Below are 19,667 nucleotides of genomic sequence, written 5' to 3' on the forward strand. Positions count from 1 at the left end.
AATCATGGGTACAATTGGTGAATGTTACACGTGTGTAAAGTTATCACTGAAACCAGCCTATGGCGGTTGTAAGCCCTGTAAATGCCCAGACTTCCATTTTATTCTTTATCTATATTGAGATGTCAATAATAATGTCAAAAAGAGGTCCTAATTGGAGATAATCCAGATTTGTGGACAAGTATTTAGACACACTTAAAATGTTGTTAAAAAGTATTAATTTGAATTAAAAATTCAATTACTATCCTATTTATATGTATAAATGACGTTATTTCCATATGATTTCATCAATTTCAGATAGTGGATGACATTTTTAACTTAGCAAGAGAAAAACATTGTTTAAACATTTTTTTTAAATTTAATTTATTGGATAATTGAGTTGTAAATGATAATACTTACCTTCTTTTTCATCTCCAATAAACAGATAGGTGAGTACCTACCTAAAAAAAAGTGGGTACCTACCCTAAATTGAGTATATTCTGCCTAATGAGGTACCTTGTGAGTCTATTCGAAAAAGAGTAAAACTTAAGGCTGAACCAAATTAATGTATCATTTTATTATTGCCTTTAATATTTTCAAAAGCCCATTGAGTGTACTTGACTATTTTATTTATATTTTTAGCATTTTTTGTTATTGTTGATTTGTTGATAAAATAATTTTTTACTCTAATATTGCAATACCTTGACGCGTTGCGTCAGAGCTAGTAGGTCAATATATTCGGATTACTTCGATAGATTTAGGTCTACTACTTAGGCAGTGCTATTTTTAGGCCATAAATTATTATGACAGTAGGCCCTATTATTCAAATAGGTATCTAGTATCTATTTGCATTTACTTGTACGTAAAATATTTATTTTAATAGTTTTTTAGACACATTTGAAATCTGACGCAAAACGTTGTTTTTATTACAAACAGTTAATTATATGAAGGAACGTATTTTTACTTTTTTGGGTGACTTGCATGATTTTATTATGCAAATTAATGTTAATTTAAACTAATTCATTTTGTATCACTCGCGGAACGATAAGCACCTATTTGACAAACATATATCATATATTTATTGATCATTTTAAATACTGAAGTAACATTACTTTTTATAAAGCAGATATTATAATCAAGGTGGCGAAACTAATGGACTTTGTCTAATCAAAATTATCGATTTTAATCAAATAAAAAATGAAACTCATTTTTTCAAAAAAAATATGCAAAATATGTAAATACGCATTATTAAATAAATATACGTTTTACTTCTATACCTTTATCTCACATTCTTATTTTATTTTCTTTTATTAGTTTGTATTATTTGAACCTAAATATATGAAGAAAAAAAACACACTTCAAATACACATTCAAATTCAAAATTCCCGCACATTTTTTTAACATTTAACAGGTACCTACTCTGTCTTTTGATGTGCCTTCTATATAATGACACATTGAACTTATCTATTTTAGTGTCGACTACGGTCTTGTAGGATCATATTAATTTTAATATGTTGGTTAACCTGAAATGCATTATTCATGGATAACTTACGACCAACTTCATTTTATTCCCGTCAAAACAAAAGTCAAGAAAATCGCTACCAGTTTAAAATTTGTATAAAACATAAACGTCATGGTTGCTACAGAAATGGATTTTACGCCGCGAGATGATGAATTCGGTGAAAATATCGGATTGGGATGTGCCCTAGAGATGTTTGCCGAGGTTGACGAAGTAATATCTATCATAGATAACCTGAAAAACATTCACAACAGCACCGGGTTCGAGTTGGAAGGGCAATATGAAAAATTGTACACAATCCTCAAACAATATTATGAACAGCCACACCTTCTTGATCCTCATTTAGAAAAGATCCTAAACAGATTTATCACTATACTTCGCGACGATAACAGCCCCGCTAACCTTAAACATGCTACGTTTAATTATATGTACCAAATTATACGAGTGAGGGGCTACAAAGTTGTAATAAGACATCTGCCACATGAGGTAATGATTCCTTATTTTTTTTCTTGATAAAACACTTAAGTTAGCTTTCGACTATGTCGTAAAGCAAGAAAATACAATAACTAATAAATATAATGAATCAAACGTACATGTTTCTCACTATTTTTCCATGATTTTTGTCAAAAATTTATTAATGAAAGTCAATGTACACACTATAACTCAGTGATCAAGAAGTCAGATACAAGAAAACAAATATAATATATTTTCTGTATTATGAAAAAATTATAACACATTAACATTTTTTCCCCTTTATTAATGGCCATAGCCAATTTGTACATTATATATTAAATAAAACCCTTATCCGCACCCCAATGGTGCAAAGGGCACTGCGTCATATAAACGCAGTGTTATCTTGATCGTTTACACATGAAGGAAAGGTGATCAGCCCTCAGCTTCAGGTACCAGTCCAGGGTAATATTGAATAAATATGACAGTGAAAAAATCACTTATATTTATTTTACCCCCCTTGGGAATCGAACCCGGGACCTCCAGAACGGTAGCCGAGCGTGCTGACCATTACACTACGGAGGCGGACAAAATTAACAAACATTATATATTACATGTTGTATACTTTATGATTAAATAATATGTTTTCTCTTTTTAAGTATATTATTGGTTCGAAAAGTGCTTATCTAAATAAGGATGAACATATAAAACAAGGAATTATGCATTAGCCTAAAATATTGTAATTATCATCGCTTTATAGTTAGGAAGTGACATATTACAGATATCGATATGGTCTGCGAAATCATTGCCGAGGTTTTGCATTCAGTGTAAAGGAGTATTGAATAACACTGTCCGGCTGTTATTACAATAAAATATTTGAGGGTTTATCGTATTCTGGTTGGGGCATAAATATTTATCATTTGCAATAATAAGGGACAGTCTAAAATATTATTTAAAATTTTGTATAAATTAATCAAATCAAATAGTTTTCTCCTATCACTCTGCTTAAAACATTTATTAGATGAATATAACATTATAGGTGTCTCAACTTGATGAAACACCTTTCGTTCTTTTTTATATGAAAGAGGATGGTCATCCCAGTCTGAGCATCCCAGGGCTTACGACCTGGCATTTGACTAGCTTAACCAATCACTTTTATACTTGTGCAAATTCACCATTCAAAAGAACGATAGATGTTTTATATCAAGATGAGACAACTGTAAAGGTGGAGACTGACCGGAGCATTTTGTCGTAACATAACGTTTTAACATCGCTCGCGGCGAGCATCACCGAGCATTCGAAACTATGGATGGAACGCTTGGCTTGGTGTACTGACTGCTTATGAAATGCTCCGGTCAGTCTCCACCTTAATATTGACTATCATACATCATTTTGCCGCACATTTGGCTGAGATATCGCATTTCGACTTCATTCTTCTTTGACAACTTCATTGTTAACTTCCTCATTATTCAGTTAATTATTGAACCATACATTCTCTTGTAGATTTCAGATCTTCAGCCAGTGTTGATGTTTCTGGAAGCTCAAAATCCTGAAGATACTGAAACATGGAGAAGCAGATTTGTTCTTCTTCTATGGCTCTCTATTATTGTTATGATGCCATTTCACATGTCCCGACTTGATGGTTTTGCCGCAGGAGAAAAAGGTTTGAATTTTTTTGCTTTACTTCCACATAATATAAAAAATGAGTATAAATAAATATCTGTATGTAGGTTAACACAGAAGTAAATATAAAATTTTTTGAAGTATTTATTTTTTAGAAATTTCTGAAGAGCCTCATACAATGATTATTTGTTTTGAGGGAGCATATAATAGGATTTTTTCATTTTTATGATAACGTTAATAAATGACAATAAATTACATGTATTTCTTGATTCCAATATAACAAAACAGTGCAATAATCTTATGATTTACTGAACAAATGATAATAATATTAGAAATAAACAGATTTTACATTCATGAATGAAAATCTTCTAAATACTTTGGGCACAATGGTTCTTCGTTACATCATTTTCAAACGTAATAAGTTTTCCGTTTTCCTACAAAAAATTTTTGTAGAACTATTTTTAATTAAATCAAGCAAAATAAAAAAAATTGTAAGATAAGTATGTTTTATCAACAATTTGAATTTGATTTTGCTATTTTTAAGACCTTGTATGAGGGCTTAATGAGGGAAAGGGATAAACTAAATAATTCTGATTTAATTGATGAACCCTTTCCTTAGGCTTGTCCCAAAAATATATTTTATAATATCAAGGATTGTTATACAATCTATTTTATCTAATAAGACATTTATTTGTTCTAGATTCTTCTGGAGAAACCCGTAAAACTACAATGGATAGAATATTTCAAATCTGTAAAACTTATTCATTAGTGACTGATTCATGCTCCGAGGCTGGAGCGTTTTTGGCATCAAAATTTTTAACTCGGTTTGTTATAAACATATATATATTTTTATTTTCATCTCTGTATTATAGTAGTTATCACGCATGATGCTCTTCATATTTTATATGTATTCCAACTCTTCATATTCTTAGATTTTTTTATATGCGTTACAACAGGTCTGATGTTAAGGAGCTTTATCTGAAAAATTTCTTTGAGTGGTCTTGCCAGCAAAATAGCAATCTGCAGGAGGAAGATAATATAAAATATGGAGTACTAGCCGCTGTTGCCGCCATCCTTAAGCACGGGAAACGCGAAGACCTCCTGCCATTTGCTGACACCCTGCTCCAGTGGGTCACCAAACAGAACTATAGGCAGAACAAAGCAATACTGACTAGAAAGTACGCCATCAAGATAATACAACGGATAGGTATTTATTCCATACAGATTTGTGACTATCCGAGATGGTTGTGTGATTTGAACCTAAAAATGAATAAAAACATAATCTGACATATGTATTTATATTTTTTACATATATATGTTGCAGTTTTTTTTTCCGAATAATGTTTCAAAAAAGTTTTAAAATATTTTGTGTACAGCTAGTCTAGTACCCTCTCCCTAACAAAATTTCTCAGGAAAATATATAAATATTTTCTCCACTTCTCACTCCTCTTTTCTGTCTCCTAGTATTCTCATTAATTGATTCTAGTATTCTAGGACTCTAGTATTCCCTAGAAGACCACTTCAGCGCACACTTGACACAGTTTCGTCCCTGTTAAGAACCTATAATCTACAACAATTTTTAAATATCACATATTCAATGGGGTGATAAAATCTCTGTTATCTTTTTTATTTAACAATTACAAAGTAGCGACTTGGTAATGCTGCGTTTTATACACAAATATATCCATAAATCTAGCTTCAATAAACAATAAAAGAAATGTAATATTTAATTGTAAAATATGTAAAATTCCATATAAACTTTTTCAGTTATACTACAAAATTGAATGATAGCTTTTTTTCCCCTATCTTTGTTAAATTTTAACAATAATTCATTATGTATAAATTTAAGGTTTAACATATCTAAGGAGTCGTGTAGCTACCTGGCGATACACTCGAGGATCTAGGACACTTACGACCAATCTCAAGGCCGCTGGTGACACGGATAATGCCAGCAATGTAGTCATCAAAGCGAATGATGATGCCAATAAGGAAACCAGTGATGATGAAGATGACCAAGATATCCCAGAACAGGTATCATTATTATACATATTATGCATTTCACATATTGCTCACTCCTTTCAAGAACGTCATAAATCAAAAAACTTGATTTTTCAGGAGATCGTTTTTAATGTTTTAAAATATAGTCAAATGTATTAAAAATAAATATCAAGCCACTTTTTGAACTATGCAACAGATCTTTTTAGGTAAAACCTGAATGTTTTTTCTCCATTTGGAAAATATTTAGTAAATTTAAAAAAATAATTAAACAAAACCTTTTCTTCAAAATGCAAAAACAACACTTTCTGCCCTGTAGCGGGTAAATATTAAGTTAAAAATATACCGCTTTTGCTGGGATATAGTACATTTTCTGGGCATTCCTAAAACATGCACAACTGAAAATTGACAATTTTTAATTTATGACGTTATTGAAAGGAGTGAGCGATATATGAAATAGGTACATATGCATGTACGTAACTAACTAACCATCACGCCGCTTCCCCATAAGAGTAGGCAGAAAGAAAGATGAGATTCTTTTCTGGATTGTTTCACATACTTGGAAATGTCTGAAAATATAATTTTCAATTTATAATAGTTATAGTAAACTCTAGTCAAGAGCATACTGCTGTATGGAAGAGAAACATAGACTATTGGGCAGGCAGAATGGGTGCAATTGGAGGGGTTTGAGATGTGGTGCTTATAGGTTGGGGAATCATTGGTTGGAACATGTAGGGAACAATGATATATTAAGCAGAGTTGGGGAGTCTAGACGCTTACTAAATAAAGTAACACAATAGCTAGTCAAATGTATAGACCATAATACATATAAGACACTCAGGCCTGCTTCTTACGATTGCGGAAGCCATGTGCAAAGGCACAAACTACAGAGGAGGGCCCCGCTTAAACTATATGGACCAAATTATCTCAGACATGCGTTGTAGCAGGTACGCCGAGATGAAGAGACGGGTGGAGACTGACCATGAAAGAAGCGAATTTACTTTTTCATCTTTTTTATGTTTAATTTTTTTTTTTTTAAATGTTTTCTGAGAGTCAAGTATTTTTTGTATAGGGTCCGCCATCTAAAGTTTTTTTTTTCAACTAGTGCTTATTTCGTGAATGGTAACACTTAGCTCATGTCTGATTTGACAGATAATTAGTTTTATCCTTCCGCTGAGCGAATATGGTTGTGTATACGCTTGAACAACGCTGGGAAATATTGCGACATTACTTTGAAAATCATGGTAATGTTGCAGAATGTGTGCGAAAATTGCGTACGGTTTTTGGAAGAAGAGAAGCACCGTCAGCTCCGTATGTTCGTTATCTTGTGAAAAAAGTGAAAGAAACTGGCATCCTCATCGATAAACCAAAGCGTGAAAAGCCAAAAACAGTGCGTACACCCGAGAATATCGATGTTGTGGCAGAAAGTGTGCGTGAAGCGCCATCAACATCAATTCACCGTCGTTCTCAACAATTGAACATTTCGGAGACATCATTGAGACGAATTTTGCATAAAGACCTTGGTATGACGCCATACAAAGTCCAATTGGTTCAGGAGTTGAAGCCAACTGACCATCCAATGCGTTTTCGCTTCGCTGAGTGGGCCTGCGATCGACTTACAGAAGATGCCGATTTTGCCAAAAAAATCATCTTTTCGGATGAAGCTCATTTTGATCTTGGCGGGTATGTAAACAAGCAAAATTGTCGTATTTGGGGCACAGAAAACCCGCACGCATACATTGAAAAGCCGGTACACCCAAAACGAGTCACTGTTTGGTGCGGATTTTGGTCCAGAGGCATAATTGGGCCATTTTTCTTTGAAAATGAGCAAGGAGTGGCCGTTACAGTCAATGGCGATCGTTATCGGGCCATGTTGAACGGATTTTTGTTCACAAAAATTGAAGAGGAGGATATTGGCAACATTTGGTTTCAACAGGACGGCGCTACGTGCCACACAGCCGAAGCTACACTCGATGTTTTGCGCCCTGTTTTAAAAAAAAAAAAGTTATTTGGCGGACCCTTTATTTTATATTAAGTTTTTGTATTTTGTATTAACTAGTTCTACTTAGAAACCTATACCCTTATACCCTTTACTATGACTAATTTATTTTGTATACCCACACACAGGCCATGCCTTTGTGGGATCTTTTTTGTATTCTTTTTTATATTTTATTAATATTTTTTGTATTTGAATTTATGCCTTGTAATGCAAAAGAATTTAAAATAAAGAAAAAAAACAACTCACAAAGAAGAAATCCTAAGTGGGGTAAAATCTACTATTTCTGAACAAAAATTTGGGCGCTTCAAATATTGATAATTGTGTGAATATCATTTTACAACATTTTGAGTGTGTCCAAATACTTGTTCACAAAATCTAGATTATCTCCAATTACAGGAGTTATTTTCATATTATTTTTTTACATCTCATCAAAGATGAAGAAGAATATGGAAGTCTGGGCATTTACGGGGCTGACGACCGTCATAGGCTGGTTTCTAGTGATTCAAGAACAAGGTTTATAAATTGGTTCATATATATAGAACTTCCAAGAATTTGAGTAGTGTGGTTGTCAATAATGGGTAGAATTGGTGAGTGTTACACGTGTGTAAAGTGATCACTTAAACCAGCCTATGACGGTCGTCAGCCCCGTAAATGCCCAGACTTCCGTATTCTTCTTCATCTTTGATGAGATGTCAAAAAATAATATAATATTTATTTAGTTTGTTAGTTAATCAATTTTTTTTTTATATTATCTTTTACATTCTTCGCAGCTAGAAGAGGTGATTGAACAGCTGCTGTTGGGCTTACGAGATTCTGACAACATTGCTCGTTGGTCCGCTGCTAAAGGCTTGGGCCGGGTGTCCGGTCGATTGGGTCGTTCTTCCGCCGGGGATGTCGCCGCCGGACTCATGGAACTGTTCAACCCTCGAGAGGGAGACGGGGCATGGCACGGGGGGTGTCTCGCCCTTGCGGAGTTAGGTAATGGCTTATTACAAATAATTACTATTAAATATCATTGTTTTGGCTGGATCCAAGACAAAAGAGAAATATGCGAGATCCAATACGACATCGTTAGGTGAGGAACACAATAAATAAGTCAATGATATGCACATGTGAGGAGAATGGAATCATCCAGACTCCCCCACATCGCTCTGCAAGGCTAACCCCAAGGTAGACGGCTCCCGGACACCAAAGAGATGGATTGAAAGCTGGGAATCAACATCGCAGGAAGCTAATCCTTCTTAAAAAATGGGCCAAAAGGCCTACACCAAGAAGAAGTAGAAGAAGTTTTGGTGGGATTTACTTGTCATTAAGTTATTACACAAATCGTAATGGAATTACTCAGTACACTATCATCACTATTCAAGCCAGTCTTGGTCTGCACAGGTTGTTGGCCTTCCTCTGTTTTCTGCACCCCTGATAGACTGTTACTGTAATTTAAACAGCGGTGATTAGAAATTTGCGGTAATTTAAAAAAAATTGAAAAATTCTGGTCCTCTCAGTGACATTTTCATACAAAGCTCAGTAATTTGAATAAAGCTTTCTAGATAAAGCTTTTGTGTGTAATGTCAAATTGCTCAGCGTAGTTACATATTTTAATTTCAGGCAGGAGAGGCTTGCTCCTACCCAGCCAACTCCCCGCCGCCGTGGAAGTGGTGCTCAAAGCTCTGCAGTACGAAGAAGTCCGCGGGCATTCTGCGACCGGCCAGCACGTTCGCGACGCGGCCTGCTACGTATGTTGGGCGTTTGCACGCGCCTACGATGCCAGTGTCCTGGCACCATTTGTAAATAGAATGGCAGCCGGACTTATCATCACTGCTGTTTTTGATAGAGAAGTATGTTTGTGTTATTTCTCAAAATATCTACCTTTCTCACAAGTGTGATCAGTCAAGTGGCTGACAGATACATTGATTTGGATGGTGTGATAATCACAGCCAAAATATTAACACATTGTTGTCGGGAAGTTTTTTCATCAACCTTGACCCTAATAATAATCAGACTGTCTGCCGCCCGACCTCAGTATACTAATCACAAGTAACCGCAAACCCGATTTTAATGTGTACAATGTTATTTGGCATCTCTCATTACTGAAAGCAAACAAATAGAATGCTTATAAGCGTCTCCCGCTCTCTACCAACAGTATGTAAAAGACGCTTTTAACCGTTTCCCGCAAACAATGTGTTACATGCGGCCACTCGAAACAGTCGAGCCTACTAAAAGTGCTTAGCACGTACTTAACGATATCCTCTCCCTATGTGGAGCATATGAAATTCATAAACCGCCTCCAAGCTCTTTTGTCGGCTGCCAGCTCTCTTCCATCCTCCCAAGTCAGGTCCGTATCCTAAGTTCAGACGAGAACTGCCGACGGATTGTCAACAATGGACGTCCTGTGCGGCGGGAACCTGATGCCTTGTGAAAGACGCAAACTTGATTGTGGCTCTCGGGAGGCATGTGAAGTACATAGCCTAGACTACCGAATCGCCTTTTCTTGGCGACAGTTATGACCATAGGTTGCTGCGTCCTATGCTGTATTTTCTCATTCCTCACGAAGTCAAACCAACGCATTCCTAATATAAAAATTGTGGACATCTTTTCTCAAAGCTGTTGAGTTGAGTTGAGAGTTGATTGATACAGCTTCTCTAGGCCTTGTAAGGTGCCATATCTCACAGCCGTACAAGAGAATAGGAGCAATACAGGCATTATACAGATGGCATTTGGTCTTCACCGAGTACAATCGAAAATGAAATTGAATGTCCTCTGTACAATATTTTCTTACTGCATTATAATGTAAATAAATATGTGTTTTAGATACACTGTCGTCGGGCCGCGTCTGCCGCATTCCAAGAAAATGTCGGCCGCCAGGGATCCTTCCCGAACGGTATAGACATCCTCACGGCCGCCGACTTCTTCTCTGTCGGCATCCGGAATAACGCCTTCCTGAACGTGGCGCCCTGGGTGGCCAGCTACTCCGACTACACCAAGCCTCTCATCGACCACCTCATAGAGAGGAAGGTGGACCATTGGGATATCGTGATACGGGAACTGACGGCCAAGGCACTGCATAAGCTCACTGAAAAGGTAAAAAAATAACTGGATTTTGTTCTTGTTTCACCAGTTTATTTGTGTGAAATGAAAATTGTTAGCAAGTTATAGGAAAAATGTCAAAACATGTCTCTAATCAGTTTGTTTTGATTGAGTTTACCAATACTTATATTTAAATTTCATACTATTTTTGTAGGTATTAGCGGCCCATTATTAAAAATACTTATCAAGTCATAATAGAATGAACTCGAACCAAGAAACTGACTCTTTTTTCAGTTGATTTAAGTTTCTGATTTTATTCACTGCTTTTCTTATTTTGCCAACAAAAAATACTAAAAAAAATATAAAAAAATACTATGTAGGTATGTATTTTATAGGCAAGATTTTAGAAGAAAAAAAAGTTGTTTCATTTGTCCTTTCAAAATTTTAAACATTTTTCGTTATTTGATGCCTCTTTAATCTCAAATTATCAAGCTATGTATTGCTATCCTTAGTGTTTTTACTTTAAAAATTAGAGTTATTTTATTTTTAACAAATCATTCTAGCTACGGTAATATTTATTATTATATTTATTATATATATAACAATTTTTAGTTACAAAATTTTAGTTATAAATATATTTTTTTTAGTTTATTTATTATAATTATTGTTTTCAGTCACCTCATTACATGGCGGAATCCATTCTCCCAAAGCTGATTGAGAAAACCACTTCCATCGACTTGAACGCGCGTCACGGGGCGATACTCGCAATCGGGGAAATAATCCACGCCTTGCATCTGATCAAACTAGACGACGGCTCTTCGCCGGACAGGTTCGTGTCCGCAAATGTGTGGGACTCTGTGAAGAACATAGTTCCCCTTTTGTACAGCAAATACCAGTTCCGCGGGCTGGGCGGTGAGCTGATGAGACAGGCGTGCTGTAATTGTATCGAGAAACTGTCACTTGCCGAAGTTAATTTCCACGGCGATGCTGTTATTGGTGAGAATTTGTTTTTTGTTTATTTTTTAATAGTTTTTACTGTTGTTTCGGAAATAGAAAAACGCGTATCAAAACAAATATTTTCTAGTGAATACATACTATGAATTTCTCAAAATAAAACAACTTCACAATTCCGATTCTGGTGATACAAAAAACATAGTTTCATTTTTTAATTGTAAAAATTGCTTGTAGTTCTTACTTTTCCGATTTTTACACCAATCTGTCTTTGCATACAATCTTCGTCTCTTCCTAGTTGATACATCTTCTCATACATACATTTTTCCAATTCCTGACCAGACCTTAAGTATTTGAAATACTTATTCATTCCGAATTTTCCTCGGTCTTCCTCTATCATTTTACTATTTTTTTTTAAATATTTTATTTACAGATGATTGGCTTTCCCTTATCGAGGAGTGTCTCGCTCATGAAGTCATTATCATAAGGGAGAAGGCCATCTCGGCACTGCCGGCAGTATTCAATGAGTTCCTTCGAGACTCTGATGTCGAAATGAAAAATGGTGACTCTAAACTTGCGGATGCTGACATGGAAGAGGTTACCAAGAGTCTCGCCGAGAAGAGAACCGCACTGTTGGCCAAGTATTGCAAGAATCTTGAGAATATGGGACCCAGTGGACTGCAAATGAGGATGGGGAACGCACTGGCAATAGGTATTTTATTTATTTATTTGCAGCTGGGCCAATTTTTAAAATAGGCTTGGTAGCCAATTTTGAATGTAACGAAATTCTTTCAGACGCATTTATGACATGTCATTTTATGGTCAGCTGACACCAGCTGTTAATGCCAGCTGATTTGATTCTTGTTCTCTTAGAATCCATGTTTCTGTCCCGTACATTTATGTAGATCGGGAACACCAATGCTTTCATCAGGCGCACCTTTGTCGCATTAGCAATAGTTCTGTTTCCCCACATTTTCTCTAACCTAGTCATTTATTTATTTATTGAACGGCTAAAGCATTTATTATAATACATATATACTATCTATTTTTATATCTAATAAAAAATACACTAATGAATACACTAATAGAGAAACAAAAAGTCTTGAACATAAAATAATAATAAAATAACAAACAGTAAGCACTGCTAAATACACGTCTCCTTCACACACTATCAGCGAGCAGCGAAAGAGAGTGAAACACAACGTTTAAATTTATCCATTATAACATGGAGAAGAAATGCTGAGAAAGTACAGACTTCAATGTGGATAACAATATATTAAATAAATCTATACTATGAAAAGCATTGGCTGAATTTGCCATTCCGACTCGACATCTAATCTCCGCTTCGCACCCACCCTGCTCAGTAATGCACGATCCAAGATAAATGAAGTCATATATACCCTTCAAGTCCATGATTTGGGCTGTTTAGTGGCAACTTTGCGCCCCCATCTACTATCATGATTTTTTATTTGTATCATGCTAATAATAATCAATACACCAGTTGACAGCCACCTCTTTAAACACTGCCTTCAAAATGGCTTAAGATTGGGAAGAATGAACGTAAATTGTGGACCCTGACAATTTGCTTACTCCTTTCAAGAACATCATAAATAAAAAAACGTAAATATTCAGTTGTGCATGTTTTCGGAATGCTCAGAAAATGTACTATATCCCAGCAAAAGAGGCATATTTTTAACTTAATATTTATTTCTCGAAATAATATAATATTTACCCGCTACAGGGCAGAAAGTGTTGTTTTTGCATTTTGAAGAAAAGGTATATTTGAATTATTTTTTCAAATATTTTAAATATTTTTCAAATAGAGAAAAAACATTCAGGTTTTACCTTAAAAGATCTGTTTCACAGTAAAAAGTTCAATAAGTAGCTTGATATTTATTTTTTAATACATCTCCTGAAAAATCAAGTTTTTTGATTTATGACGTTCTGAAAGGAGTGAGCGAATTGTGTTCAAGCAAGACAAGGGAGAAGAAGACTTGATATTGAAACAAAACAGTTCCATGGTAACCTTATCACTAATTTCTTTCTTAGGGGCCTTACCGTGTTTCGCCATAGAAGAATCTCTAATCCTTGTCATCGATGCCCTCAAGAAGTGCTCCAAAATAACGGAACCGTCATTCAAATGGGCCGAGTCTCGCCGTGACGCTGTGAAGGGACTCACCAACGTCTGCCAGACGGTCGGCATCAAGAAGATCTCCGCGGCGCTGGCGAGGGAAGGAGGCGGAGTCCAGGGCATCTTCCTCTGCCTCATAGAGTGCCTGGACGAGTACACGGTGGATATGAGAGGCGATGTCGGGGCCTGGGTGAGAGAAGCCAGCATGTCAGGTGGGTCTTACAAATTTTTAAAAAATAGGAACTTGCTTCTACATTACTTGCAAACTTAAATATGCGTGGTAACTCATTTGAGCTTGCATGGAGGTATAGAAGATAGTTTGGCAATAGTTCTCGCAGGGGAACCTTTTTACAAAAAATAACAGATATTTTATCTGAATCACTAATACTTTTTTTTTTTTTTTTTACAAAAATGTTACATAGTAATGTCAGCATATAAGCACTCACCGAGATTTTTTGTCTACCGATTTCGAGACGTGCCCGTCTCTTCGTCAGGACAATCGCTACAACAGCATGCAAACAATCCTACACGTCACTACCATAGCACACTTATAACTACATAAAAAATTACTAAACTCAAAGTAAATGCTTCAAATATTAAGAATATTCTGAATAACAAATATTGGTTATTTTAATTATGCGAGGACAAATAGTGCATTGCAAATGTCCACATACTGAAAAACCGCATGTGATAATAACCAATAAAACCAAATATGTAATGTCTTTTACACAAACACCGTAATACCATTTAAAATATTAGATCACATGCAAAATATACTGTTTATATTATAGTAACATTCATCAATGCACAAAACATCACTAGTTAGTTTTTGGCAATTTAAGTTCATTTCACTGATATACATACATGCCTTTTCAGGTTTGCTTTCGCTTTGCAAACAGTGTGTTAAGGAAGATCCATCTATTCTAACTCCCGATTTGGTGAGGAGGGTGATGGTTGGAGTAGCGCAACAGTCTGTGGAGAAGATTGACAGGACCAGGGCTTACGGGGGGAAGGTCTTCACTGGATTTTTACATTCGTGAGTATATGTGGTGATATGTACTACATATAGTAATATATACTAGATCCTTATGCTCTTATGCTGAACCATTCTTATTGTCGTTTTTTTGTTGTTGATATATTGCTCATTTCATTTAAGAATCTTGGACACATATCACTCACTCCTTTCAACAACGTCATATATAAAAAAACTTGATTTTTCAGGAGATCGTTTTTAAAGTTTAAAAATATAATCAAAAGTATTAAAAATAAATACCATGCCACTTATTGAACTTTATATGTACTGTGCCACAAATCTTTTTAGGTAAAAACATGAATGTATTTTCACCATTTGAAAAATATTTAGTATATTTTAAAAAAATAATAAAACGAAACATTTTCTTCAAAATGCAAAAACAACACTTTCTGCCCTGTAGCGGGTAAATATTAAGTTGAAAATATGCCGCTTTTGCTGGGATATAGTACATTTTCTGGGCATTCCGAAAACATACACAAATGAAAATTGACGATTTTTGATATATGACGTTGAAAGGAGTGAGCGATATGTATATCACTTTTTTTTAACACATTGTTGGATGTGCAGTTTTTTTATCATCTCCAACCCTAATTAGTATACTAATTAGGGTGATATACTAATCACACTTAACTACAAACCCAACTCCGATCTGTACAATATTTGTTAACGTCTCGCGCTGTACCAAAAGTAAGCCAATAGGAAGCGTCTCCCGCTCTATACCAACTACATATTTGTTAAATACGCTTTTAAGCGTTTCCCGCAAACAATGTATTTATAGTTCATTTTCCATAACTATACACTCCAGCAAACTATCTGCAGAATATCACTTGATAAAAAATTATTTTGACCACTCAAATATTAACAAAACTGAGATGGTATTATTTTAAAAAGAAAATCATTCTACAAACGAGTTCTTAGAATTTACAGGAGTATTTTTTAAATAGGGCAAAACATTTTTGCCTAACATACATATATTTGCTGTAACTGTATTTTCTGTACAGTATTATTTGACTGAAGGCTATACATCCATGTATGTCATTTCTATAATAAGGGACAAGAATTTCACTGAGGTAGCTGTCAAAACCATGGGCATATAAATCATTATAAGCATGTCTCTCAGAAATATTTTTTGCAAAATGAATATTAAAATTTGCAACCATTAATAATAACAATTAAAATCAAACTTTGTAAAAAAAATATATAATATAAAATATATTTCTCTTCTTAGGAAGCCCACAATTCCACATATCCCTCACCACTCGGAGTTGCTGGCCATCTTTCCCGATGCTCCTGATGAAGGCACCGGTGCTGCGACAGTTCAGGATTCCACTTCCATAGCTTCGGAGTCCAGCGGTGGAATAACCTCAACCGTCCTGTGGCTGTTTGCTGAACACACTATGCCGCGCTTTGTCAAGCTACTTGATTGGGAGACCTACCGATACAACATCATTCTGGGCCTCACTGTCAGCGCCGGAGATATGACTGAGAACTTAGTAATGCTCTTCAAAATATCATATGTTTTATTATTCTCTGACCCAAAAATGGTATTCTGTATATTTTGAGACTCTCGACTCGAAAAAATGTGAATGCCTTTATGTACGGGCTTTGTGGTTTCAAACATATGAGATACGCAACCATTGTATATCATGTTTACGAAGTTTAGCGTTCTCTAACTCTTATTAACCACTTAATGCTGGGGTTTTTCACAAAAAATAGAACTTAAAATATCCAGCTATTTTATTTTTTATATAGAGTTTACATATCTGTAGTTAAAAATTGTCCAGATCAACAACAAAAAAAACTTAACCTAGTATAAAAATATAACACAAGTTTAACTATAGTAATAAAAAAAAAAACATTAAAAAAATAATAAAAATCAAATGATGAAATTTAGTTGTACAATTATCGAAGAATTTCCAATAAATTATAATATAAAGCCTAATGTAATTTTAATTGCAAATAAAACATTGACATTTCAAGAATATAGAAGTCTGGGTATTTACAGGACCTGTCATTAGCTTGTTAACACATGTGTAACATTCATCATTCTACCTATGATTGACAGTCACTAAATACCTTGACTTTCATATTCTTCTCCAACTACATTGAGATGTCAAAATGCAAAAATAAGTAGAGACAACCCAGATGTGTAAACAAGGATTTGGACACATCCAAAATGTTGCAAATTTAAATTTCAGGTTAAACATACAACTAGCGCCCTGTTTTCCTACTTGACATCCCTTCATGACGATGTGCCCAAGCTCTCCGCCATTTGCGACACGATTATCAAAGTGTTCTCCGATCACCACGGAAATAATAGAATCATTATCCCGATGCTTAACTTTTTAGACCGCTTGCTTAGTTCCGGTAAGTGAAAATCTTAAAAGGAATATATTTATAATGATATAATGACTGGGGAGTTGGAGCATTATTTTACTGTGATTATTTTTGCTTATAGGCAGTATCGGCCCAATATTAGAAGACACCTCAAATGGTTTTGCAAATGATATATTGAAACACGTGAAAGTTGAAATGAAGGGTTCAACCAATGTTTATAAACACCTGGATTCTATAAGTCTCTTATGCCAGCTGATACAGGTAAATATTTATTTATTTATTGAACTTGTAGAGAATAAATGTAAAATACATTGATCAGCTTATTGTTATTGCTGGCCCTTTTTCTTCATAAACAGTCACAATTTAATAATTTATATTTATTTGTTAAATTAACCAATAACCCATTGCAACACAAAGCCGGCGAATCGCTGGCCAAGTTCAATTTGTCACTGACTCACAATGCCGGCAATTCGCCGGTTTGTCTTTAAAGTGTTTTTTTTTTTTTACATTAAAACTGAATGAAAATAACTTTCACAACTCTGAACTAAACACACTCTTCCAAAACTACCTGAAGATGAGCCATAATGATCTAACTTACAAACTACAACAAAAAATTATTCTTTTTACGTTTTACCATTTTTATTTTGTGTGATTGAGTCTTAATGTTATTGTAATAAAAAAATGTCAAAATTAAATAGTGTGAATAAATTATGTCATCTTTAATAGTGGTGTAGTAGGTTAACACAAGTACAGAATAAATGTATAATACATTGACAAGTAGTTAAAATCTGAAAATAATTGTATATATTCAATTCATTTTTGTCAATATGTTTTTCTTCTTCATGTTATTCTTTAGGTTGGCGGTAGCGTGTGTCAAGCCGCCCTGTCTAAACTCGTCATCTGTATTTGCAATGGACAGAAGTACATAAGAAAGTCTACCGCAACACGATTGTACGACGCTCTGCTGATTTATGGAGATATGACAGGCATACCTGAAGATAAATTAGATCAAGTAATCCATTTTTGAACTTCTATATCATTTTGTAATTTTATTGCACATGAAATTGAAAAATATAAAAAGAAATAGCTTCATCTCATCAGCAAAAAATACTATTCCTATCGAAATATTGCCGTGCACTGCATATATGAGAAAACATTTTTTAAAATTATTTTTTCTTCAATTTCAAATTAACGTAATTTTACTAAAAAAATATTTGGTTTTATCAACTAAAGCTTGTCTTTCATTCATTATTTTCCATTTTAAAAATCATTAATTAAATATTTATAATTGACCCTTTGACTGAGGGTTTCTGGGACCCTGTCTCAAGAGTCTGCGACCACAACCTGACACCCATTGAAATAATCTGTTATTGCAAGGCATTAAATAAGAATATTTTTCAGTTTTTGTATTTTTATTGAGTGTTTTAAGAGAATTTGTAACTACTTTAAAAACTGATCATAGATACACAAAGGTTTTTCATCTAGTATTTCTAGTCCATAACTCCAATATAATCTACTACTACCGCTATTACTACTGTAAAATCAGTTTAAGCTATTTTTTCACTGGGGTGCCTGTATTAGGTATGGGAAAATCCCTAAAGACCAATTTTTTTGCCCACATGTGGTACGAGCAAATCCAGTAAAGGGTTAATAAAAACATTGCTCTTATTATTGTTTTTTTTTTGCAGGCTATGCAGATTTTGGCTGACACCAATTGGGAATTGGAAGTACCAACTCTGAGACCGATCAGGAATTCCATATGCGATTTGATGGGGATTGTCCACCCAGTTTCAATCAACAAAGGAAATACTAGCACTACTAATTAATAATCACATATACATCACAAATAATATTTATTTTATATATTATAGCTCGCTTTAACAATATATTTAGTAATGCTTGGCATTAATTTTGGACTGATAATATATCGTGCGTTGAATGAGGGTAAAAAGGGTGCTGTCGTGTGAATGAAAACTGTTTGATTATTATCTGTATGTCTGACCCTAAAAATTATAGTTTGCATGTCAGATTTACCTGATTTTGTATCAGTGTTATGTTTGATTATCAAAAATTCTCTATGCCGTATTTAAAAAAAAATCTCATCTAAGCAACCATAGTCCCAGAACAATATACAGCGTGTTTCTCATTTTTCTTTTTACAAAAAATGGTGTAATTATTAAGAAAAAGTGAAAAATTATAGAAATAAATAAAAGAATCATACCATTTTGCAATATGGTATAATTTTACAATGATTTAACACCACTCAATTTAGTATTTTCTTTTGATTTTTTTTTATTACATGCAAAAAAAAATTGCCCACAGAAAACCCAGACACAAAATAATTTGTTTTTAATTGTTAAAAAAAATACTTTATTGAGAAACTACTTGTCCACTTCCAAAAAATTTTTTTTTTGCTCAATTTATCTTGTTGTTTATCTGCAAAAATGCTTGAAAAATTGTCCAAATCATAATTTTTCCTGCATTCCATTACTTTTGACGGTCACACTATTTACGTTTATCATTCACTAATAATAAAATTAAAATTTATGTCAATAATTTTTTAACACATATTCTATCCGCAATTTTCATTCAGTTATGTCAGTTGGCACTCGCCCAAGAAATGAGCAAC

The 19,667-nt window shown here is 34.3% G+C and overlaps 1 protein-coding gene across 1 annotated transcript; it reads left to right on the top strand.

The window, feature by feature from the left end:
* The first annotated feature begins 1,494 nt into the window (after positions 1 to 1,494).
* On the top strand, positions 1,495 to 19,224 carry LOC148312433 (tubulin-specific chaperone D-like). The gene is made up of 17 exons (XM_088277271.1): positions 1,495 to 1,981; positions 3,449 to 3,608; positions 4,269 to 4,392; positions 4,525 to 4,775; positions 5,418 to 5,599; positions 8,333 to 8,540; positions 9,168 to 9,397; positions 10,371 to 10,640; positions 11,261 to 11,582; positions 11,971 to 12,249; positions 13,587 to 13,880; positions 14,545 to 14,704; positions 15,930 to 16,194; positions 16,900 to 17,068; positions 17,160 to 17,299; positions 17,895 to 18,050; positions 18,727 to 19,224. The coding sequence occupies exons 1-17, from the start codon at positions 1,610 to 1,612 to the stop codon at positions 18,862 to 18,864; spliced, it is 3,720 nt and encodes a 1,239-aa protein (XP_088133397.1). The 5' UTR covers positions 1,495 to 1,609; the 3' UTR covers positions 18,865 to 19,224.
* Positions 19,225 to 19,667: the final 443 nt, after the last annotated feature.

This window comes from Brachycentrus maculatus, unplaced genomic scaffold, assembly GCF_059751285.1.
Source record: "Brachycentrus maculatus isolate JH-2025_06_01 unplaced genomic scaffold, ASM5975128v1 h1tg000040l, whole genome shotgun sequence".
Classification (NCBI taxonomy): Eukaryota; Metazoa; Arthropoda; class Insecta; order Trichoptera; family Brachycentridae; genus Brachycentrus; species Brachycentrus maculatus.